This window comes from Heterocephalus glaber, unplaced genomic scaffold, assembly GCF_053883595.1.
Source record: "Heterocephalus glaber isolate CG9 unplaced genomic scaffold, H.glaber_assembly_v1.0 deba00001600, whole genome shotgun sequence".
Taxonomy (NCBI): Eukaryota; Metazoa; Chordata; class Mammalia; order Rodentia; family Bathyergidae; genus Heterocephalus; species Heterocephalus glaber.
This window is the reverse complement of record NW_028258372.1, coordinates 44,677,278-44,700,935: the sequence shown is the minus strand read 5'-3', so window position 1 is coordinate 44,700,935 and position 23,658 is coordinate 44,677,278. Positions and strand designations below refer to the sequence as shown.

Genomic DNA, 23,658 nt, shown 5'->3' with positions numbered 1-23,658 from the left:
CCTCTTGTCCTTGCCGAGGATGCCATGCACACCTTCGACTGCAGTCAGTGCGTTTTGTAGGGAAGCAGAAATTGACATGTTTGCTCAGAGGGCTGTTTAACCCCGGTGAGCTGTTTCTTGGGTGGCCTATCAGTCCGGAATGGAGGGAGAGTTTATAACAGTGACATCTGCCATTTCCCCTGAAGTTGCCCAAGAGTCAAGAGCATGGAAATGAGAGATTATTTAATGATTTTAATGAAAGAAAAGAAGGAAATATTTTACTTTTCCTTCATTCACGTTCATAAAACATTTATTGAGTGCTGAAACTGTGCTGGGTGCTGGGATCATAAAGTGTGCAGTGACATGCAGTGCTTGCTTTTTAAGAGACTGCAGTCAAATACAAAACAAGTAGGCCAGTAGGCCAGAGCTCAGGGCAGCACGGTAGTGTGCACATGGAACACGACAGAAGTACAGAGTGGGGCCCCCGGATTGGGCCGGAGTGACAAGAAAAGCTTCTGGAGGAGGTGTCCCTGGAGCTAAGTTTCGAGGACTAAGTGTGACTTTCGAGAGGAGATGGGGACAAGGCATCCCAAGCAGAGAGAATGTCAAATATTTGCACAAGGAGCCTAGAATGGCGTGATGTGCCAGAGGGACCTCAGATTGAAGCGGTTAGAGCAAGGGTCCATGTTGGGAAGAATAAAGTCTAGTGACAGTCCCTCAGCTGTAATATCCAGGTTGGTCCAGGGCATGAGACCCAAAAATATTAATATCCGATCCGATCCAGCCATAAATTTGAGCAAACTTTAAAAAGTATTAGATAATAATGAAGATTATGGAAAGAGATGTGTAAAATGCTGGGTCAGTGACTATCCCAGGTGTTGGGTGGGTGTGTTACATATGTCTGTAATGGCAGCACCCGGAGGCTAAGGCAGGAGGATCACAAGTTTGAGTCCAGCGTGGTGGGCAACTTAGCAACTTAGCGAGACTCTGTCTTAAAAGAAAAGGGCCTGTATCGTAGTGCAAAAGCCTTTGGATTCAATCCCCAGTACAGAAAGAAAGGAAGAAGAAAGAAAGAAAGAAAGAAAGAAAGAAGAAAGAAAAAGAAGAAAGAAGAAAGAAAGAAAGAAAGAAAGAAGAGGGGCTGGGGATTTAGCTCAATGGTTCCACCGCCTGCCTTGCAAGCACAAGGACCCAAGTTTGATCCCTGGTACCAAAAAAAAAGAAAGAAAGAAGAAAGAAAGAAAGAAAAAGAAAGAAGAAAGAAAGAAAGATTGATTCTAGTTCTCTCAGGATAAACCTGCCTTAAATTCTATTCCTTATTGTCCTAACAGGTATAAAACAGACTCTGGGAAATTCAACTACCAGGAAAATCTTTTTCTTCTGGTTGCCAGGCAAAGATTACTCGAGCATCTTTTAACTGAATACCCCATCTCATCATCTGCTGCAGTATTTATGAGCTCTCTTCACCTTCCTATGAAGTTTGGGTGCTTTCTTGCAAAGACTCAGGATGAAGAAAGCTGAGTCCAGTCTCTCCTCCAGCACTAGCACGTATGTGACCTGGGGCAAGACCCTCCCCGTGTCTTGGCTTCAATTCCCTTACCTGGCAACAAGAGGAATTAGATCTTTAAAATTTGTCCCAGCTTGGGCCGGGGACGGAGCTCAGTGGTTCCGCCCCTGCCTCGCAAGCGGAGGGACCTGAGCTCAATCCCCAGAACCAAAAAAAAAAAAAGCAAAGTCAAAATTTGTTCCAGCTTAGAAATTAGATGCAGGGAGCTGTTAGCTTAATGAATATTAAGAAAGAGATAGGATTTCTGGATTTTGTTTTCATATCATCCGTTAAAAACTTGGCAAGCATGCAGAAATGAGATTATTGTAACTCTGCTTACTTCTTCCACCTTCTTTCAGCTTCCAGCTCCTGTTAACTCAGGCCACCCCCCAAGACAAATACTGGCACTAAACACAAACAAACAAAAAGCCACTTCAAGGGCATCCCTCTGACATTGTTAAGCTCTTTTGGACAAGTTGGGGAAATAGAACTCTTAAAAGTGCACTATTTTGAAAACACATCATCATCATCATCATCTGTAGATGTTTTCTAAGTATGAGTCTAGCTATTTTAATCCCTGCAAGTGATTGGATCAGAAAACCACAGCCCTCTGGACGATATGTCTATGGGTGGCAAGTGAGGGTTTGGGTAAGCGTTGAAGGTGGGGAATGGCATTTCCTCCTCCTGTCAGAGGCTCTCCAGTCCCTGACCTGAAGGAACTGCCTTGGAATTCTCCCTGAACAGAACCTTTTAAGGTAAGAAGGGCAGGACCCTGACAGCCAGGCTGGACTGGGGTGGGGTGGGGTGTTAAGGATCGGTGAATAGCACAGGAAGAATTTTGATTGATGAATTTTGGCCTCCCTTGGCCCATAGAACAAGACTTTGAGATAAAACAAGACTTCCTCAAAGCTTTACATCTCATTATTAATAATATTAAATCAGCCAATGATTGGATGCAACATGCAGATGTCAGTGCTTTTAGCAATTCCCCACATACAGCATAGTATTTGTGTCTGTCATTGTTTTAAAGCCAATTTTAAAAATGCTTACAAACTGCAGTTTCTATATGATTCTAAAAGAACATGCAGACTTTTTTTTTAACACTATCTTTGCCACTTTTCTGTTCCAACTTAACTTTCTGTCCCAAAATGATCAGAATATTCTCAGTGCCAGTAACAGACATCTGGTTCCATCTGTGTCTTAGCACATCTTGCCTCCTGCACACTTGAAAGCGTGTGGGGCATTTCTTCTTGCTTTTTGACTAGTGTTTGATATTGAAATTTCTTTTCAGCTCAGCCCTGCTCATTTCAATAGAGTTATTATTTTAATAGTGCGTTTTTTTGAAGACCTATTATATGTTAGGCCCTGGCACAAAAGGTGACATTATTATATACACTGTGAGTTTGAAAAAGTCTTACCTTGAGGTTTCTAACAAGCTTGACTTCTTTTTATGGATCTCCTTTTCCCTTTTGCTTCTCTTCTCTCTCTCCCTCCTCTTCTGCCTTTCCTTGTTTCACCTCTCTCTTCCCTTCCAGTTTCCCACTCTTTGGGGAGGGGCAGGATTTCCTGCTCAGAAGTTGGTTGTTTTCTGAGAGGAGTCAGAAGACCTGATTTTGGGACTGAAACCAGCTCGTTTGCCACCTGATACAAGAAGGTGAAACCCAGGCCAAGGACGAAGGGGGCCCTCATGCTGGGATGGAGCTGGCAGCCAGGATGCACCTGCAGAGGGAGCCCTGAGGGCAGCAGGAGAGGGCGGGCCTGGCACCAGGACTCACAGCTCCCCAAAGGACAGGGGAGTCCCTGGCAGCTGAGGATGGGGAGACCGGAGGGCTCCTGTTTGTCCCAGAGACTTACCCCTACTGTGGTCAGCAGCTCGTGTGGGGACGCACAGTAGGCAGGGCCTTACCTACCATGTGCTCATTCTCAGGTTCCTGCCTTGGCCTCAGAGGAAGTCACTGAAACAAGAACTGAATTTGGGCAGATTTTCCTTCCCCACCAGGAGCAACGCTAGTGATTCAGTGCAGGCAGTGAGGCCTGCGTGTCCACATTGCTCAGTTATAAATTCCTCAGATGCGACTTTCAAACCATTGTGGTGATCCCAGCAGCAGGGGGGTGGCAGAGGGGAGACAGGAGTTTGCAGCGGGACCCATATGGGGTAGGAACTCCATAAGTAGGGACAGAAGTGAGACCCCTACTCACATTAGTCAAGGATGGAAGAACACATCCCAACCCCGAGGCTTGAATTCCACAAATGTTTATGAGCATGTGTGCTGTTACAGGCACTGGGCTAAGGCTAGGGGTAGCATAGGAAGACCCACTCAACATAGCTCTGTCCTTGGGGAGAGTTTCATTAACGTGACTGCACACGGGACCGGCAGATTTGAGGTCACAACTTTAGGGGAAGGGCTGGAATTGTTGGGTGCTAATATCTCCTTTGGAGAAGCGCCATAGGACAGGTTGTGAGTAGTCACCCTGCTGTTACTCAGCCAATATGGGCATGGGCTCTTCCAGTGATTCTTCTGTTTGTAACATCTCTACCTCCCAATTCTTAGAGGTTAGGAAGATTTTTTTCTCATATTTTAATTTCAGGGGCCAGTTATTTTACCTAGAGAACCATAAATTCCATTTATTTCTAGCCAACTTAATCTCTAAAGCTGGGTGAAAACGTCTATGCACATATTGGCTATTAGGTTCACATTTCAATTTTTTCACATTAAATCTCCTACTTCATATTTTGGCCCATTAGAAAATAGAAAAAAAACATGGAAGAAAGGGGCAAGGATTGGTGTACTTGAACTGTTGGGTTTACTCCAGAATATTTTTGAAAGTTTCCTGAAGTTTATTTTCAGTTTTATTTAGGTTAAAATTTTTAATCTTTGTCCAGTGTAACTGTTTGAGAGGCAAACAGGAGGGCAGCCCTGCTCTGTAAGGCCCGGCTCCAGTAACCGGTAACCGACCTAGTCCCGAAAGAGCTTCCCCTGTCTCCAGGGCCCTCACCGCCTCTGGAACCCACCTCCCTGCCGCCGTGATAGCGGCCAAGTTTCCACAGGAGCTCTGGAGAGGACAGACCATGTTGGAATGAGAGTAGGGTCCTTGGGAAGAGGGGTTTCTGGAATTGCTTTTCGTACCGTATTTTCTATTTTTTCTTGTCCTCTTAAGGTATTTATTCTTCATTTAATACAACCAAGGTTTTCCTTTATTTATTTATTAGTTTTTAAAGCCAGATTCTCACCACGTTGCCGGGGTAGGTCTCAAACTCTTAGGCTCGAGTGGTCCTCCTGGCTCAGCTTCCCAAATAGCTAAGACCTCAGCCGTGTGCACCTGCCTCACCTGAGGCCTCACAACTGAGTCACTGAAATTCTTCCCTCCCTCCCTCCATTCCTCCTGCCTTCTTCAGCCTTCCTATCTTTCCCTGGGAAATGCGTGTGTTCCACCAATGAGCTATGCACCTCACCCTAAATCTTTTCCCTCTTATGCCGCTGTTTATAACGTCTGTCTCCCTGGTGACGAGCTAATGAATTACCAAACCAGTCGACTCTGATTGTCGTCCAGAACAGGACCGTGGTACAGTCCTGCATTGCTTAACAATGGGGACACCTTCTGAGAGATGCATCATTAGGCCGTTCTTTCTTCCTGTGAACCTCGTGGTGGGAACCTACACAGGTCTACCTGTGGTGGCGAACCTACGGCATATGTGCCGCAGCAAGCACGCAGACCCTCTCTGCCATGGCATCACAAGTTGTATGAGTTGTTCGTCAGTATTCGGGGTTAATTGCAGTGTTGACCCTTTGCAGTAAAGAAGTGGGTTTGGGGCTGCAGTTTGGGCACTTGGTCTCAACGTTTTGCCATCACTGATAGGGCAATCACTGAACAGAATCTGTTGATGCAGCTGAGACCTGGTCAGCGTGAGATGCATGAGGCTGCTCCTGGTCTGATGTGGCACACTGTTTCAATGGTAAACATTTTTAAATAAGTAGAAGGCATACACTGTAGAATAGTAGAAGTATAGTATTATGTGCCATACATAATTGAATGTGTTGTACTCTTGTAAGACTGGTAGCTCAATAGTCGCCACAAACACAGGAGTAATGTACAGCATAAGAATGGTTTCGCATCCCAGTAGGGATTTTCCAGCTTTATTATAATCTTCTGGACCTGCCACTGTCTGTGTGGTCCCTCAGCGACTGAATGTCGTTATGTAGTGCAACATGGGGTCCAGTACAATCCGAACTGTGCAGCAGATCTCTCTCTGGCATCTACAGTTTAGGGACATCTTTAATGATAACTCTCAATATTGCTCTAGACCAGCATCTAAACCCAAGTTTCTTAGGGCTGCCTTCTGGCTTAGCAAGTTTGCAATGAAAACTCTGAAACCTGAGGGTGGCTCAGATAGAAGTTCAGGTTAAGCTGAGTGGAGCGTGGGTCTCAGCAGGCATCATGGTCTTGGAGGGAGACCAGTCTAAGTTAGCAGTTTGCTTTGAAGCCTCACATACCAATGAAAGAAGCTAACTCTTGACTCTGTGGGGGGCTGATTTTCCCTTAATGAGTCCAGAATTCCCTTTAAATGTATTAATTTGTTGATTTTGACATGTTGGAAGTTATGCACGATGGCCACTGCTATTGAGTCATATTTTTTGCTCTTTATCAAAGTAACTGGAAGAGTTAGGACCACATCACAACTTTATATTGGAACCAGGACCTCTTCCTGGGGAGGCTGTAGTTTTGACATAGAAGAAACCAAGAACAGGAGAGCAAAGGGTAGAAAGGGGCTATGCAGTCAATGACTCTGGGATATAGGAATTCCTCACTCTGGAATACAGACTAAAGGTGACATCATAACATCCACAAATCAAGAGTACTCTTGTGAAGGTTCTGTAGGGGACCCAGCTTAACCACTTCCCTTTTCCTGAATTGATCTACTGGACCTCTCACTGTTATCTCTAAGGACTGGTTAGGTTACACTGGTGACCTCTTGGGTCTATAGCTTCATTCATTGCCTATAGAATGCTCCCTTAATCTTATATCAGAAATAAAATAATCCAGAACAAAGCCAGAACATGGAACGCCATGTAGATAAATAAAAGCAAAAATAATTTGAGCAGCAGGGGAATACACTGTTTAATAGCAAAAATATGAATCAAATGGTACGGCTCCAAAACAAAAGGTCTATTGAACTTACACAAAGGCCTACATTGAACTCAACAATGACGTACTGCCCACTGAACATGTCAAATGTTCTTATGCAAAGGCCTATGTCTAATTACTCAGCGGAGTGGCTCCCACAGTGCCTAACAACCGCACCCAAAGGTCTGGGTGTTAACTGTTTACCAGAAAGTGGGCCCATACACTAAAGTATACAGAAACTGGGTCAGACGATCTTTTACATAGATCTGCTTGGTTACAAATCATAGGAGCAATGAGAAATCAGTGACATAGTTAGAGCTTACATTAGTGTTGAGCTTGCTTACCCAGCAGATCTGAAGAAAATCAGACGTATGGCATAAGGAGCCCAAAAGTGTACCTCTTGGTTCAAGGGTCCCCTGGAGTACTGCCAAGCAAAGATCTTTCAACAGACTAACAAAAACGAACAAACGTCTGGGTATGTTGCTCAGTGCTCCTGGGTTAAATCCTAGCATTGAAAAAAAATCACAGTGGAGCCTCCAGAATTGTAAAGAAGGATGAGATCATCCCTTAATGTGTTAAATAAAATGAAAAGGTGACCTTATTGCTCATCACAGTGAGGGTGAACTTGCTGCTCAGCCGGGATGACAGGCAGGCCTTATGCAGTGTAGGGGTCTGGGAAGCACGGAGGTCAGGGACTGTATACTTTCCCAGGTGGAGCAGGGCTGACATCACCCTTAGAAGCATGGTTATGAGTGGATTTGTTGTCATTCTGAGAAGTATTTAACAGGGTAAGTCCCTTCCTGACGGGCTGACTCTCAGAAGAGAGCACCTGTCGCTTAGCTCGTAAAAGCTTAAGAAAGTGGCTGCTGTTGATGAAGCAGTTGGTTTTGATGATGACTGCAGAACAATCAAACTTCTCCTAAGTATGTGGGAACTTTTTAGTATTCTCAGTTGATACCCACTGTTTGTCTTCATTAGAATGCAGTGTAAGATGGTGTCTGATTCAGCACAAGGTAACATAGTTATTTCTTGAGTAGATCAGAGTTTTGTGGTGTTTTGTGAAGAGCAATAATAGGTGTCTCACTATGATCCAGTTTGAGAGCTATTCGTTTTGCCCACTCCATTAAGGTATTTTATGAGGCAAAAGGATTAGTGAGGTAAACTTAAATCAAGAAATGCAGTGTGTGTGTGTGTGTGTGTGTGTGTGTGTGTGTGTGTGTGATGGAGCCCAGGCTGGTCCTGAACTTGCAATCTTTGTGCCTCAGCCTCCCAAATAACTGGGATTACAGACCTGTGCCACTATGCTCAGCAAGAAATAGTCTTAAAACATAATAGTCATATCTCTTTTTTTTTTGGTACCAGGGATCGAACTCCGGTCCTTGCGCTTTTGAGGCAGGTGGTGAAACCGCTGAGCTAAATCCCTGGCCATAATAGTCATATCTTTGATAGAAAAGTTCCATAACTATTATATTTATATCTTCAACTACTATTTTCTAGGTACTGCTCTAAAAACTTTGTGTGCATTATCGCATCCATTCTGTACTCCTTTATAGGTAACTTGGAGCAGAGTTGAAGTAACTTCTCTAAGTTGTTAGAGCTAGCAAATAGGAAAGCCAGGAGCCAAACCCAAGCGAGTCCAGGCAGTCTGACTTAACTTCTTTGTTTTCTAAACTGACAGAGTGCAACATATAACAAAGCCACCTTCTCACTGTTCTCTTTTTCTGGATATTATACTTGTACTGTGGAGACATTATTTGGTTTTAGCAGCCCAATCACAAGCCCTTGTTGGCTTTTATTGAGCTTGTAATCATTGATAACCCTGAGGTCTTTTTCAGCTGATCTGCTGCTAAAATAAGCCTTTCTAGTTCTTTGATTGGTCATGCAGTTAATTCTTTTGGACTTAAATTCTACACTGTATTCTCTCCTCTATTTGGTTTCCGTCAGTTTGCAATGGTATATGGTTCCAGCTTGTAGAGTTATTTTGAATCTTGTCTCTGGTATTTCAGCTGTATGTCACCAACAGAACTCATAAAATACCTGTCACCTCTCCTGGGTTGCTGATAAAATTGTCAAGTAGAATAGGACCAGTGACAGCTTTTGTCTCTGTGTTAGGCTCATGTCTGACACAGACATAGGCTTGTGAGACTACCACAAAGCATTTACTTGGATTCTGTCAGGCAAATTTTTTCCCTTCCTTTCCTCTGAGAGTTTCTCACGCTTGGTCCTATTGAGATTTGGACTGGAGAATTCTTTGTTGTAGTTGGCTGTCCTGTGTCATGTTTAACAGCATCCCTGGATTCTGGCCCCTAGATACCAGCAGTAGAGCTGCCTCCCACCAGACAAGCAAACATGTCTCCGGGCATGGCCAGACTTCCCTATGGGGGCGAGCTGCTCCCCTTCCTGCGGACAGCCTGCACTCCAATTTAATAAATCAACTGATTAAACAATCAAATATGTATTAAAAACCTGTTTGCCTATAACTTGATGGTTTCTATGAGTACTTTGACCCCAGAAAGATTATACCAAGAGAGGCATTACTGGCCCCCCAAAACAACTGGGGAGAGATGTCTGCTCCTGAGTGATTCAGTGTGAAACCCAGACTATGTGGCCGGTAAGAATTCAGATAAATGAGGAGAGCATTGAGGACAGAGGACATTTTAATAGCTCAAACATGATAGGGCTGTGTACTTTGAACCAGGGAAGGCATAGGACATTACCTTCCAAACAGGTATCATCTATCTCCTCTGTATGTAGGCATCTATATTTTTATGCATAGGCAAATACTCCAAATATAGGCTGTACCTTTTACACCAAAAATCGGAGCACATCAGCCATCTGGGAGGTCGAGGCAAGTGGATGACCAAGTTTGAATCCAGCCTAGGCAACTTAGCAACCTAATGAGACCCTGCCTCAAAAACAAATAAAAAGGGGCTGGGGTGCAGCAGAGTGAAGGCCCTGGATTCAATCCCTATACCTTACACACAGTTAAAAGTTAGAGCGCATCATTTGATACAGGGTTTGATGGGCAGAATATATTCTGCTTCTCCTGGAGAAGGCAACACGAAGGCACAGGGGCCCTGGTGGGCAGCCTGAGAAGCCAGCAGGCACAGTGGCACCAAAACCTGGTGTGGGAGGTTAGTGCCTGCCGCTTTGGGGTGGAGGGACAGCAAGAAGAAAGGTACCACAGCCGGACGGTCTGGCAGTGGGTTGGTTTGGGGCAGACGCACTGGGGGAGCGCAGGGTGAGAGACAGGCGATGAGGCGGTGGAGGGGAGTGCTGGACACTAGAGGGGGAGGCGTTCGGGAAGGCACCTGTGCTCGGGAGGTTTTGGGCATTAAGATCAGGCTCTGCCTTAATCTAGGGCCAAAGTTCTCTTTTGCAAATGGGAAGAACAGTAGTGTCAACGACACTATTTTCTTTGAAAATTCCGAATGCTTTTTTCTTGGATTAACCTCACCACGTTCCTGGTGGTCTTTCCTTGGGAAAGGAAGATTTTAGTGAGAGCGGATGTCTGCTCGGGCCAGGGACTGCAGGAGTGCGTGGTGGCGTTCGCTTGGTGGTTGTGGAGTCGGATCTAAGGCTGCCGCTCCGGAGCGAAGCTCTTCCGGCTTGGGGGGGGGGGGGGCGGTTTCAGCCGTGCCCCTGGTCCCTGATCCCTACCTAGTGCTCTGCAATGAGCTGCTGCTTCTCTTTGTAGCCTAGAACTTCAGAGTTTGGTTCCGGGGAGGAAGGCTGGGAAGGGACGAACTTATCTGATTAGGCGTTTGGGGAGCTTGCCTCTTACCCAATGGAGCAGCTAGGTTTTCTTTCTCTTCTTCCTTCCCTTTCTTCTCTCTTTCTGTCTCACTAAAAAAGCTAAGAAGCGAGGTGTCAGCCACGGAGGAAACCTGCAGCACGCAGCTGTGAGTGACAGCCTTTTCTCTCTGGGCGCTGGAGTTCGCCCCTTACTGCCCGTTCTCTAATTCTAGGTCAGAACCTGATGTACCTTAGGATCTTAAGACGCCAAGTCTGGAGGACAAGTCGGAATTTCAGTCTTCCCATCGCTAACACGAAGGAAAAGGCGTCTTCAGTAAATTTGTGAGCGTGTATCAGCAGCACCAGCGCCCCCTGGCGTGAGCCAAGTGCAGGCTTAGCGCGCCGCCGGCCGGGAGGCGTCGCCACCCACCACCCTCCCCGCAGGGCGTATCGTATAAAATGCTTTTTATTTCAAAGTGCAAAATGGTGATCACTGTAACAGTATAAAAAGCTGGCTTCCTCCCTCCTGCACAGTGACAGAGGGTCAGTTCCTGGAGGCACGTTTTGCACACATCGTGGCCGGCAGCGCCGCCCAGCAGCAAAACTCAGTCCCAGCGGCTCCCGGGGGTCCGTGAGGCAGGTCAGCTGCAGGCCCCCGCGGACAGCAGCGCGTGGCTCGGGTCCTCCCGCCGCAGGCCCGCGCCCCGCGCCCCGAAGCCCGGCCCCGGGGGGCTCGAGGCGGGGGAGGGCGCGCGGCCGCACAGCTCGGGCCCCCGGGCCTCGTCCCGCGCGGCCTGCGTGCGCGGCGCCTGGCTCTCCCGTGCGGCGCGCAGCTCGGCCACCGCGGCCTCCTGGTCCCGCAGGCGGCTGGCGGCCGCAAAGGGGCCGCACACGGTCTCCAGCAGGCCGAGTACCGCGCCAACGAGGGCCAGCAGGCCGCCCAACGCGTACAGCTTCACCTGCCTGCCCGTGGGCTTCTGCGCCGCCAGGTCACGGGCCAGGGGGAGGAGCGCGTGGACCGCGTCCATCGCGGCGGCGTCGTCGCGGACCTGCAGCGAGGCGGGGCGGGGCGGGACGTCAGGGCCGCACCCCGCGGACCGGGCCGGGCAGCGTCGGCGGGGCAGCGTCGGCGTGGCGCCCGCAGTGCTCACCTGGGCCTCAGCTCAGCGGCTGCGGCAGGCCTGCGGGCTCCTGGCGCCTCCTCCTCGCCTTCTCGCGGCTGCTCTCCAGACAGATGGAGCCCGGCGCCCGCGCCCGCCTTTATCTCTCGCCCGAGACCCGCCTCCTGGCGCCGCCAGGCGGAGACCGAGAGGAGCCGGGAGGGGGAGGAAGGGGCGGCGCGGCTGAGCCGAGGCACCTGGCGGGCCAGGAGCGGGAGCGGCGCACGCCCGGCCTTGTGAGCCGAGAAGCCGCCGGGCCGGGGTCACCGGGAGGCGCCGAGTCGCTAGGGCTGTCGGGGTGCACGGTTTCTCTAGTCCTGGGCAGCTCGAGAGGGGCTCCTGACGAGGGAATCTGGGGCTCCTCCCTAAGGGAGAAATACGTCATTAGATTCAGAAAGGGCTGTTTCCTTCCCAGGTGTGGGGCGATCCGAGAGAAGGCGAGGGGAGGGTTCGGGTAGTCAGCCGAACACAGCTCCACGCATCGGATAAAGGGCTTCTTTCCTGCCCGATTTGTTTTAAATTCAGAGGTGCACGCCTTGCCAGTCGGTTTATAGGGACGATCCCCCTGTAGCGCACACAGGTAGGTGTGTGAGCTAGGGGTCTGCTAGTGTCCCACCTGCACGTGTTTGTATAGGTGCCCTGCACGTGCGGGAACAGCCGTCAGACCCGAACTGTCCCCACGCCCACTTGAGAAGTGAAGTTGGGCTGGGAGGCAAGCCCTTGGGAACCGGCCCTTGTAAGAAATTTTCTCATCTAGAAAGGAAATATTTCAATAATTCTTTGCCATTTCCCTTCTTTTACTTCTTTGTACCAGCCCAGAGCCCGTGTAGGACATGGGTGCGTGCGTGCGTGTGTGTGTGTCTGTGTGTGTAGAGCAGACAGTTCAGGTAAGACGCTAGGAGGGACACTGGAAGCATGAGGGTATAGTTGATTAGGATTAAATAAGCCCCCGTGAGGCGAGGCTGTATCCCCTGTGGTTCTTGATACACCAGTTATGGAAGGGGGGAAGGAGAGACAAACAGGCCAAAAGGCTTTAGGCCCGGAGAGGGAGAGGCAGGGCCAGGAAGGGAAATCAAACAGGCCAGAAAGTTGGAAAGGTCGGAGACGCAGTCTTGCAACAGCCTTCACCTTCCGGCCGAGCCTGCCGCCCTGGGGAAAGGCTGTCTTTCTTGGCAGCTGAAGTTGTTTCCCAGACTGTTCAGTCAAAAAAGGCAGTGGAGCAGCTACCCTCTGCCTGTGCTGCTGGTGGCTCAGGGGGGGACTGGAGGGTGGGCATTGGTCAAGGCCACTGAGCTGCAGGGGTCTGTGTTTTAGTCTGGACTCTAGAAGTCCAGGTGATGGGGCCAAGTGGAGATGATTCTTAAACAGTTGTGTTTCCTGCCTGTGTTCTTTCTACCTTGTCATCAGGAAATTGTGTAACCAGGGAGCACGCCAGATTTAATTTCACTCTTGACATTTTCTTTGAATTTTCCTTGTCATTTCAGAGCACTCTTTCATAACCGGTGGAAAGGATGGGGGAGCATCCCATACCTGCCCGACACGTGGCGGCTCCCAGAAGAGCGGGTGATGTGTGTCCCAGGTGGGGCCCTCGCTGGGTTACGTTCTGAGGCGAGTTGGCCCAGCCTCAGACCCAAAACTGGCCGGGTATTTCCTGCGTTTCTGAAACCCAGGGATGCAAAGTGAGTCTTCCACAGGCGCAGGCTGCAGTTTGCCTGGGATTCCCCTTTCCCTTCTCTGGCCGTGCTAGAGTGTGTAGCGCCCCAGTGGGCTCCCTGCTCCCCTCTGCTAGCCTGACTGGCTCCCAGCCCCCACCAGCTCACTGTCCAGGGCTGGCGAAGGGGACGGCAGTGCCATCACCTGAGGGCACAGGTGGGTTTGGTCTGGGGGTTCAGGTGTAGCTGAGGCGAAGTGGGAGGTCATGGGATAGAAGGCCAAGGACCCCAGCGTCAGTTCATGCTCGGGGATTTCTAAACACGGCTCCTTGGATGGGGACTGGAACCCATTCCGAGGTGGGGCAGGCCAAGCCTTGGAACTGAATGGGCGGGCACATCCATCGGGTGGCGTCACTCTCCGAGAGCAAAGCCCCGTGTTGCATCATGCAGCTCAGACACAGCCATGGTGACCAAACACCCTATTTTCTTTGGGGTTGAGGGGTTTTCTGAGATGCAGGACTTAGAGTGAAAATGGAAGTAGTTCTAAGCAGAGTGGAACAGTGTGTCCCCTCCACAGTTTAGTCCATTTTCTGTTGTTAATAACGCAGTACTGCAGACTGGGTAAGTTACAAAGATAAGAGGTTTATTTTGGCTTGTGGTTCTAGAGGTACAAGGTCAAAGGGCCACATCACGTGTTGGCCTGTGGCAGAGTCCTTATATATGGCACAGGGCATCACATGACGAGACATGAGAGCACGTGTGTGCGCCTCTTCTGATCTCTTCTTATAAAGCCATAGGATCACCTGACTGTCTAGTCACAGTCATCTCCCGAGGGCCTCCCCTCTGGCCACCATTCATGGGAAGTTACACCCTGAACGCTTTACCCCCTTGCTACCTCACTTGGGTTAAATCACAACACACTCCAGCCACACCCAACCACGCCAGTGCCCTAGTGTCAATCTCGGCATGCGATTCTGGCCTTTCCTAGGCATGCTGAAGGGCCAGTTTTACACCCCCCCCCAATCTCTTTCTTCTGTACATGGAAACACCCACATCCGTCTACAGAGGGGAAAGTCACAAAAGGACAAACATGGTCTGGGTACCAAGAGAGAACTGGAGAGGAAGCGCTGTCCCTAACCGGCCTTGCATACCGGAGATGCAGGGAGAGGAGTCTTTCAGACGGTTTGTTGTGTGCAGCCTCAGTTAGTAATATGATTATTTTGTTACCAGATTCTTGCTACCCCAGAGAGCCAGCGCTGCCCTTGGAATTCCCGAGAGCTGGCGGGAAAGGACCATTGTTGGAGCAGGATAAAACTATTTGTATGTCTTATACCCCGCTGTAAAAGTATTTTTTAATCCTTGAGTTACTTTCATTTCATACATACTGGTTTTAGAGGGAAGGCATCTTACTGCTTAAATATTGATGAACTTTGCGGGGAGGGTGTGCTGATGCTCATACTATTACTGAGCCCTAAGTGGATGGTTTAAAATTTACGCGCCTAACCTGTATCTCCTCGTCAAGTCATGTGGCTAGAGTTTTAGGGTTTAAACCATTCTGTGTCTGTGTGGGTACCCTGCTGTTATCTCAGACTCGACACACTTAAAACAAGACTTCTTTGTATTCTGTTGTCTTCTTTCAAACTAAGTCCCTTTCCAAGTATCTTTCCTTCTAGTAGCACCATTTCCATTAGATTGGCTCTCTGGGCTTGAAATATTGCGTCAGTTTCTTGGCAAGGTTTTCCTAGACTGTTCTATCCCATCAGTCTCTGCCCAGTGCCCTGTTTTACTGATCTTTATAGTGCTTTTTTTTATGTGGCTTTATGTTGATAGAATTCTTGGCTTGGTTTTGTACTGTCTTTCATGCCCTTTGGAGGATAAAGTTCAAGAAGGCTGGAACTTTGTTTCTCTCTTTGCTGTGTCCCCAGCATCTAGCGTAACCCTTGGCACATAGTAGGTCTTTAATAGGTAACCATGGGAACCAATGGCCTCCCCTGTGGCTCGGGAGGTCCAGCAGGAGTGAGGGGTGGGGGAGATTGCGCTCATTATGCTCAAATGCTTTCAGGCTTTAGTGGGTACTCAAAAAAGCATTTGGCTTCTTGAGGGACAGTCTTTTGCTGTTAGTGTTTACCTCTGATTCATCTCAAACACTAAGAGCAAAGGAATCTTCCCCAAATTTCATTTTGAAAATCATTACCTGCCTGTTGGAAGCTTGAGGTGATTTCTGGTTGCCCATAGGATGAAGTCCTGAACTGCATGTTGAATTTGCATGACCTACTGTTCTTAGCCTCTAGGACCCCTTTGGATTGGTCTTCCTTAGTTGCCTAACTTCACCTCCTATTCTTCTCCTGTAAGAAGCCTTTGTTCCACAGAGGGCTTTCTTCTCAGACCAAGAAATAACTCATTCTCACCGCTGCGGAGAGCAGTGCTCACTAACTCTCACTGCTCACTTCTGCTTTCTTCCTACCTGAAACGCTGTCCTCTTTCTGTCCTGTCTTCCTTCCTGAGACCAAGTGTGAGTTCACGTGCTCCAGGAAGCCACCACTGCCCATGCCGGCACACCTGGATCCCTCCTTTCTGTGAATTCAGTGGCCTGTGTGGTTCCGCTGCACAGGTTGGCATTGTGCTGAACCTCGATTCATACAGCTGGCTCATTGTTTCTCGTGGGCTTGCTTCCTCTCTGCCGGACACAGAATCTTGCTATTTTTTGTGGTGCCAGCATATAATAGGGGTCCAATCCCTATTAGTTATACTGATCTGAATGTCCTGCTGGCATAGAGATTGAAAAATGCTCAGTTAAGACTCTCCTGGGAGGTTATTTTAGGCATAGTAGCCTGTCCTTGGCTCAGAGCCTTGGGGCTAAAATTGCCCAAGACCTGGCAACTTGGCTTAGTTCCCTCAGCTCTGGCCTCCTCACCTTTCACTTCCACTTCCAACTTTGTCTGGCATGGCTCTCACTCTGGGGCACTCGTGCAGCCTACCCCTGGGACAAATCACTGAGGAATAGACTCTTCACAGACATTAGCTTTTGTCCCTCGTGGCTTCTGGTCAAGCAGAGGCCCCAGCCTCTGGGGCAGGCAGGCTGTGGACGTGTGCACCGCCATGCTTGTGTATTAGAACACCAGCACTCTGCTACCTTCAGCCTCTTCTGGATGCTGTAGCACACTCTCGTCTGAACCAGGGCAAGGAACTTCCTTTATGCTTGAGTGCTAGTTGCACCTAAGATTGTAGGGCTGTGGAGTAAGCAGACTTGAGTTTGCCGAAGTCCTACCTTCTCCACTTGCTAGAGTCTACACTTAACTTCTCTGATGTCTGTTTCCTCATCTGTAAAATAAGAGTGATAATAATGCCTATTAAATGGAGTCTGCTGAAAGCAGAATGAGCTAGAACCCCATCAAGGGCTTTAGTGACGTCTGGCACAAACAAAGCAATCAATACGTGCTAGCCATTATTATTCAGTTGTCTGCCTCCTGCTACACGTGAGCAATTCCCATGATCCTTTATGCCACCCCAAGACATGGCCACTGCCTGGGTCCAGGAAGGCCCGGCACATTTGAGGATGCCATCCAGGAGGATAAAAAGTGCCCTGGGCCTGAAGAAGCTTATAGTGAAGTAGAGGACAAAGAAATGGAAATGTGTTATTAGAATATTAGAATCAGGATAAGTGTAGCAATAGGGATGGATGACGGGGGGAAACAGACTAGAATGAGAACTGTATCGATTCAACTTGGGGAGAAGGAGGACAAACAAGGAAGGCCTAAGATGAGTGGTTCCTGAGTACTTAGGGTGCTGAAGGTTACACGCGTTCAATAGGTGACAGCGGAAAGGGTCTGCTCAGGCTGGCAAGGGCACTGTTCTGAAAAGGGAGGAGCCACAGGAGAGTACTGCAGGACAAAGAGGCAAGGTTGGTGCCACAGCATCAAGAATGGGTTCTCGGGGCCGGGGATTTAGCTCAGTGGCAATGCGTCTGCCTGCAAGCGCAAGGTTCTGAGTTCGATCGCTGGTCCTGGAAAAAAAAAAAAAAAAGATTGTGTTCTCATGAAATACGGGAAAGTGAGGAGCCAGATAATGAGCAGGTAGGTACACGGTCATTGATGTGTGTCATCGATGTGTGTCGTGCCTGGGAATGGCTGCCCCTCCTTTCTTCTAGAAGCACATGCTCCTTAGCACTGCAGTGCTATCACACGCCCCTCGGGTTTCCTCCTAGCCTCTATCCAGCATCTGCCTGTCACCTGCCTGCGCCAGCGCTTCTCCGGGACTCAGTTCTGGAGCCTCTCCTCTGATCCTTCGGGCCCCTGAGGGATTCAGCTACCTGCAGGGCTCCTCTGCATGCAGATCTGAGCTCTAGACCTGTGTTCCCCTCCCTATTTGACTTGCATGTCTTACCAACGTCAGACTTAGCATGTGCAGCACCAAATGTCCTATGTGAACCCCATAAACTCGTACCCCCAGCTTTCTTAGTCTCAGCGTCCCTGACTGGACCTACCAGGTCCGAAGCTTGGGATCTCTTCTTCACTCCCCTCCCCTCTCTCTCAGCTCCCATTTGTAAATGATCCCAAAGACTTGTCATTCTGCCCCTTAACTAGCTATTAATTGTATCTGCCGTTTGTTCCCTCTGCTAACCCTGAATCTGAGCCCCATAATCTACTGAACTCAGCGCGGCCTTGAAGCCGGTGTCTCTGTCAGGACGGTTTCGTTCTACGCCACTCTCACCCAGAGTAATCTTTAAAAGAAAAACCGAGTGAATACGCCTCTTGTTTCTTTCAGTGGATCCCCACACTGCCCTTTGGATAGCACCCCAGATCCTTTGCATGCCTTACACGGCCACCCATGACCTTGTGCTTGTCTGTTTCCCATCTTTACGACATATCCCTCTGTCCTCAGTCTACATGGCATCCGTGCTATTCAGGACCCTTACAACTGCAGATCCTGCCATCTGGAGCACTCTCCCCATCTTCCTTCATCTGGAGAACTCTTTTTTGTTTTGTACTGGGGATCGAATTCGGGACCTTGTGCTTGTGAGGCAGGCGGCATCTGGAGAACTCTTACTCCTCCTCCGAGTGGCATTGTCCTCTTCTTGCGCAGTGACACCTTCCCTGCACGTAGGGGAGGCTTGCTCTCCTGGATGCACCTTCCATAGCCACCTCACTTTCCCTACTTGAACTCTGTTGTCCGTTTCCATCACAGAACTGTAAGCCTCGCTAGGGCACGGGCTGTCTCTGTCGTGCTTGGTACAGTGACTCAGAGCTAGTGTAAGTTGTAGTTCATGAGGTGTCTAATATGCAGCTATCCATTTGTTTTAGAATTGGCTGTACTCTAGGCAGTGGAAGACTAGTGAGTTAGAGTCTGAGATAGCAAGATTGGCTACAGATAGATTGCTGTGGCGTAGAGGGCATGGATACCAGTGGGGCAGGGCTGGGGAGGGGGTGGGATGTTACTACTGAGGTGCTGGGTTAGGACAGGCAATCGGGACAGAGGGAGGCAGATTTGAGCGATGAATCAGATGGCTCACAGACTTGTGCTGCAGAAGTGGAAGGAGTCTGGAGTGACTCCCGGGTTTGGGAAAGAGAGGAGGAAGAACTCACCTGGTGAGGAAACAAATGAGTTTCATTTTGGATTTATTGAGTTTGGGCTTAATAAGTGGGACATGAGGCAAAATTGGTCGTCAGACAGTTGTATGTGACTCATGAATCAGGAGCTATAAGGTTGGGTCTGGAGTTGGGGATTGGAGAGGTTTAAATGAGTCAGGGGTGACTGGGAATGAGAGAGATCAACTCAGGAGGGGACTGAGGTCAAAGGGAAAAGGGTAGAAAGCAAAGCAGGGCCACCCGTGACTGCCTGAGGCTGGTGGTGAAACAACAGTGGTTCTTTTTTTCTACATCAGCTTCAGAGTGGCTCAGTTCAGGGGTGACTCACAAAATATTTTCCTCCCACATATTCAGAATCTAGGCTGGGAGCCTTCTTCATGTAAAGAGTTCATTTATAATATGATAAGCAGTATTCTCAGATTGCCCACCTCATACCTGCCCCTGTTATAATCCCCATAAAGTGTCTGGGACTTACGGCAGTGATGGGACAGTCACCCACCTGGTTAGCTTGTGTCATGAACGGGATGTTATCAGACGAATGGACCTCTCAGATGGGCCCTTCACAGGAGCTGGGCGGGCTTTTCCTGATGAAGGGATTCAAAGTGTGGAAGGATTCAGGGACAGAGCGTCTCCCTGGCTGACTTTGGAGGTGGAGGTGGCAGTGTGGCAAGGAATGTGGGTGGCAGTGGAAAAGGAATGGAAACCACTGGCTAGGGGCCCCTGCTGTGACGACAGGACAAAATCAACTCAAAATGTGGGGAGGACTGGGGCAAGTCTTGCTTTGATTTGATGGCCCGACATCAGAAACACCCTAGAGGTACCTGGACAGCTTTGCCCTACTGTTTCTTTTAGGTTCACTGAGAAGGCTAAGCCATGGCCAGAGGCAGCTCTGCTCTCTGTAAACCTGCGTCCAAGCAGTTTATCACCCAGCAGGCTGCCTGTGCATTATATTTAAGACTACAAATCTTAAATGGGCATGTAACCATAATTTATTGCTGCCCAAGTCAGTTACTTGGATTACTTCCTTAAAATGCATTTCCTCATACTTTCTCCCCTCTTCTTAAACTGGCTTTTCTTTCCTATATCATGCATTGGTAAAATAGAAGCAACTTAGTCCATATTCCAACCACCACATCTTCTGCATCAGTACCCCTCTGGCTGATCTTTTCTCACACTGACAAGGAGGAATCATCCCAGATTCTTTCTATACGAAGTTGCCTGTCTGCATCATCCTGGATTAAGGTTTTTTTGTTGTTTTTTTTCCCCTGGTACTGGAGATCGAACTTGGGTCCTTGCGCTTGCGCAGCAGGCACCGAAACCACTGAGCTAAATCCCCGGCCCTTGGATTAGGGTTTTGGGAGTCCATGAATAAGTTTGGCTGCTTGTGGGCCACAAGTAAGAAAATCTAATTTAAAATGACTTAAACAGTAAGAAAAACATATTTTTCCAAAGACATGGATTCCGGGATTGGTTAATTCAGTAGTTTAACCCTCTCCAGAGTGCAGGCTCATTCCCTTTCAGCGTGGATTGCCATAGTCTAGCTCCGAGTGTCCCAAGAGAGCTGCCACAACTTCAGATACCAATTCCAGATGACAGCACCCAATGGAAGAAGACAGACTGTTCTTTTTTTTTTTTTTTTTTATCAGCAAGGAAACGTTTCCCACAGTGAATAAAAGAGATCTTTGTTTTGGACTGGGCACCAGCATTGGGCCCAAGAGACCAAGCTAAAAATCAAAAGGAGTCGCTCATGGCAGAGTTCCACATCACCAAGCTGAAACTGAATCACTTATCTGGCATCCCGAGAAATCAGGATTTGAGAGATAATAGTCATATTTCCCAAATAGGCCAGTTTCAGTTGGCATGATAATAGTATTTTCACTGCTTTAATCCTTTCTCAAAAGAAGTGAGGAGAAATAACCCAAGGCTAACTCATCAGTTATTTTGCTATTGTTGTCTTCCTGCCTTACAAGGAAAGTAACTTGGAGATGACCAGTCTACTTTGTTCATTTGTTTCTGCTTTTTTTCAGCCTTTCTTTGTAAAACCATCCTGTCTGGTCAGCCCATCAGAACACAGTTTATTTTGTGGAGTGAAGTATTGCCAGATTCCAGATCTGAAAATGGAGTCAATTAAGATCTTTAAATTGTTTTAATTCTGTCTTTTGACACCTAGGATGACCCCAGTGATTCTTCTCAATGGGCAGAACTGGGTCACATGGCCCTCCTTAGGACCACTTTCGAAGGAAATTCTTAGCATCACATACTTGGCCCAGTGAGTCTCAAAGATTCTCCCTAAAACCAGCAGTAGCAAGACTTGAGAACTTGTTACAAATGCAGTTTATTGGGTTCTACCCGAATCCATTGAATCAGAAATTCTAGATGGAAGGGGCAGCCATCTGTGTTTTAAAACATTCTCTATGTGAAACGGATGCATGCTTAAGTTTGTGAAGGATTGGTAGTTTAGGAACGTTTATGTTCTCTTCAAATTCATATGTTGAAATCTAATCCACAGTGCAATGGCATTAATAGGTGGAACCTTTGGAAAATGACTAGATCGTGATGAATAGGATGGATTAGTGCCCTGAGAAGAGAGGCCGGAAGGAGTTATTTGTGTGGATACAAGCAGATGGCACCATCTGACCCAGACAGAGCAAACTCTCACCAGGTACAAATCTGATGATGCCTGGATTTTGGGCTTCCAAGCCTCTAGAACATGATAAATGAGATTCTGATATCTTGTTGTAACAGCCCAGAGAGACCAAGGGAACTGGCAGAAGCCAGCCAGGGTTTATCTCTGAGCCAGGGCTAGAGCAGCTTTCCTGAGGACCTGAAAAACACTTGAGATCTCTTAGCAAGAAGGTGGTCCTGCGAAGATACAAACTGGGTTGCCAAGCGCAGAAATCTGTTCTCTTACCACTCAGGAGGCACAGCCCAAGGCTAAGGTGCAGGACCCTTTGGTGTCAGATGAGCTGTTTTCTCACCACATCCTCACCTTCAGCAGTGGTAGAGAGGGAAGAGAAAGAGAAAGAGAAAGTGAGGACGGAAGAGAGAGGAGGGAGAGACTCCAAGGAGTTCTGCTCCTCACCAGGTTGAGAACCACTGCCGTGCACCTGGCCCTGTGGGCCCCTCCCTCCCTCCCTCCACCTAGCCTGTTGGTCTCCCTGCCACACCCATTCCAGGGGGCAGGGAGGAGCCAAGCTGCTTCTTGCCTGGGACTTCTGTGCGACTTTTGGGCAGCTGGGCTCCCTCTTCCTCTGCCTGAAGCAACCCTTTCCGGTGTTGTCTGGGCCTTGAGCCTGAGTCCTCCTCCCTTCCGATGTCAATAAAAACAATATTAAACTTTTAGTGTAGAGAGGGACTGATAGAATTCTAGATTTTCTTAAGGTGCATACTTCCTGTCTTTTTTGAGATAATAAGAAAAAATTTCAGAAGTAATTTTGGTGCCCCACAGTGTGTAGGGGTGCATTCTGTAATCCTGGCTACTCAGAAAGCTGAGGCAGGAGAATCAAAAGCTCTAGGCCAACCTCAGCAATTTGGCAAAAATCTGTTTGAAAGAAATCGAACAAAAAAGTTTAGGGATGCAGCTCAGTGCTGGCACTTTCTGGCACGCATAAGGCCACAGGTTCAGTCCTCAGTAAAACACACACACACACACTCAAACACTCACACATTGGTTCCCTTACCTGCTATCTTAAATGCTTAGCTGGCCTTGAGAAATCTGGCCCTGAATCTTTCAAGCTTATCACAGGTGTCACCTCCTCAGAGAGATTTGTCTTCATCCTTTGCAGAGTGGCACGCTCACCTTCTTGAGGCCTCCTAAGTATCCTGTCATCCTGATTGTAAAAAATATTCCCTGGAGTTGAAATCTGTAATGCTTAGGTTTAGTTTTAGTTTTTGTTCTTTATCTCCAAGGACAGGGTCTTGTCTCTTTTGTTTGCTGCAGTATCTTCTTTTACCTAGCACAACACCTTGTACAAGGTAAGTGCTCAGAAAGTATTTTCAGAATGGAGAGTGAGTGAAGGCAGGCTGCTCTGTGAGCAAGTGGAGGGGACAGTAATCCCAGGCCAGATAGGCCGGTGTGCATTGTCGCCCCGCCAGAGGCGTCTCCTGGCCTGGGCTGGGAGAAGGAGTTTCCTTCACAGAGGGGAGGCTTCCTGTTCGAGGAGGGAGGGCCTGGTTCCAACAACCGAGGCTCAGGGCCAAGGAGGGAGATGGGAGCAGGAATGTGCCATGAAGCTGGGTAGACTCCGGGACAGCAAAAGCTGATAGTTTGCTTTTAGATTGTAGTTTCCCTGAATCACTTCCACATTTTCAGTGTGGTTTCTTACACTCAGCAGCTGTGCGTTTTGTTCTTTGGGCCCTGGAGGAAAGGCTGGGGGCCAAACTGGACTGGAGGGGTTGGGCCCAGCACGGAGAAACGGGCCTGAGGGAGCTGGAGGAGCTTGCAGGAGGGCCGCAACCAGGATGCATGTGCCTGTGAGACTCTCACCTGGGAACTCTCAGAATGGTGCTGGGGTCATAGTGATCCCGACTGGCTGAAGAAGTTGGGTCATTCTGGTTGCAGAACTAACGGACTGTGGTAGTTATGTGTCCATGTGTCGGTCCCATGACACAGCGGTTTCCCGTGAACCGAGGCTGTGCAGACTTGGTTGCTGCTGTGTGGCTGAGTGCCCGGCCCCGCCTGGGTACCCGGTAGATACTGTTCAGTGAATGAACGGTTCTGGGTGTTGTGCAATTCTGGGTTAAAAGTCAGATGTGCTAACACATGACAAACTGGAAGAAAGGTCCAGGCCCTGAAAGTGAGGACCAGACAGCTGGGAGTGGAGGGTGTCGGAGTGAGACCTCAGCTTCAGGGTCCCCAGAACATCTGCAGGGGTGAC

The 23,658-nt window shown here is 48.6% G+C and overlaps 3 protein-coding genes and 1 long non-coding RNA gene across 8 annotated transcripts in view; 2 read left to right on the top strand and 2 right to left on the bottom strand.

Moving 5' to 3' along the window:
- Positions 1 to 14,552, top strand: part of CUNH1orf74 (chromosome unknown C1orf74 homolog) — a 109,607-nt gene extending 95,055 nt beyond the window's left edge. For all 3 annotated transcript variants that reach the window (XR_002388597.2, XR_015444432.1, XR_015444431.1), the window contains 2 exons: positions 13,029 to 13,223; positions 14,427 to 14,552. The gene's annotated coding sequence lies outside the window, so the exon portion shown is untranslated. The remainder of the gene's footprint in view (positions 1 to 13,028; positions 13,224 to 14,426) is intronic.
- G0s2 (G0/G1 switch 2) lies at positions 9,289 to 11,663 on the bottom strand. The gene is made up of 2 exons (XM_004862269.3): positions 11,536 to 11,663; positions 9,289 to 11,433 (listed from the first exon to the last, which is right to left on the bottom strand). Exon 2 carries the CDS (start codon positions 11,410 to 11,412, stop codon positions 11,026 to 11,028), a length of 387 nt encoding a protein of 128 aa, XP_004862326.1. The 5' UTR covers positions 11,413 to 11,433; positions 11,536 to 11,663; the 3' UTR covers positions 9,289 to 11,025.
- The window catches only part of Lamb3 (laminin subunit beta 3), a 58,236-nt gene continuing 47,612 nt past the window's right edge, over positions 13,035 to 23,658 (top strand). The window contains exon 1 of one of the 3 annotated variants that reach the window (XM_013078575.3): positions 13,035 to 13,123. In XM_013078575.3, the coding sequence (XP_012934029.2) occupies positions 13,111 to 13,123 (13 nt within the window). In that variant the 5' untranslated portion in view covers positions 13,035 to 13,110. Of the gene's footprint in view, positions 13,224 to 23,658 lie in introns of all 3 variants that reach the window. The other 2 variants (XM_004862029.4, XM_087194009.1) reach the window with 2 other exon arrangements.
- On the bottom strand, positions 13,819 to 23,446 carry LOC147823201 (uncharacterized). The gene is made up of 2 exons (XR_015444433.1): positions 22,462 to 23,446; positions 13,819 to 21,770 (listed from the first exon to the last, which is right to left on the bottom strand). It is a non-coding gene; the product is annotated as an uncharacterized LOC147823201 (long non-coding RNA).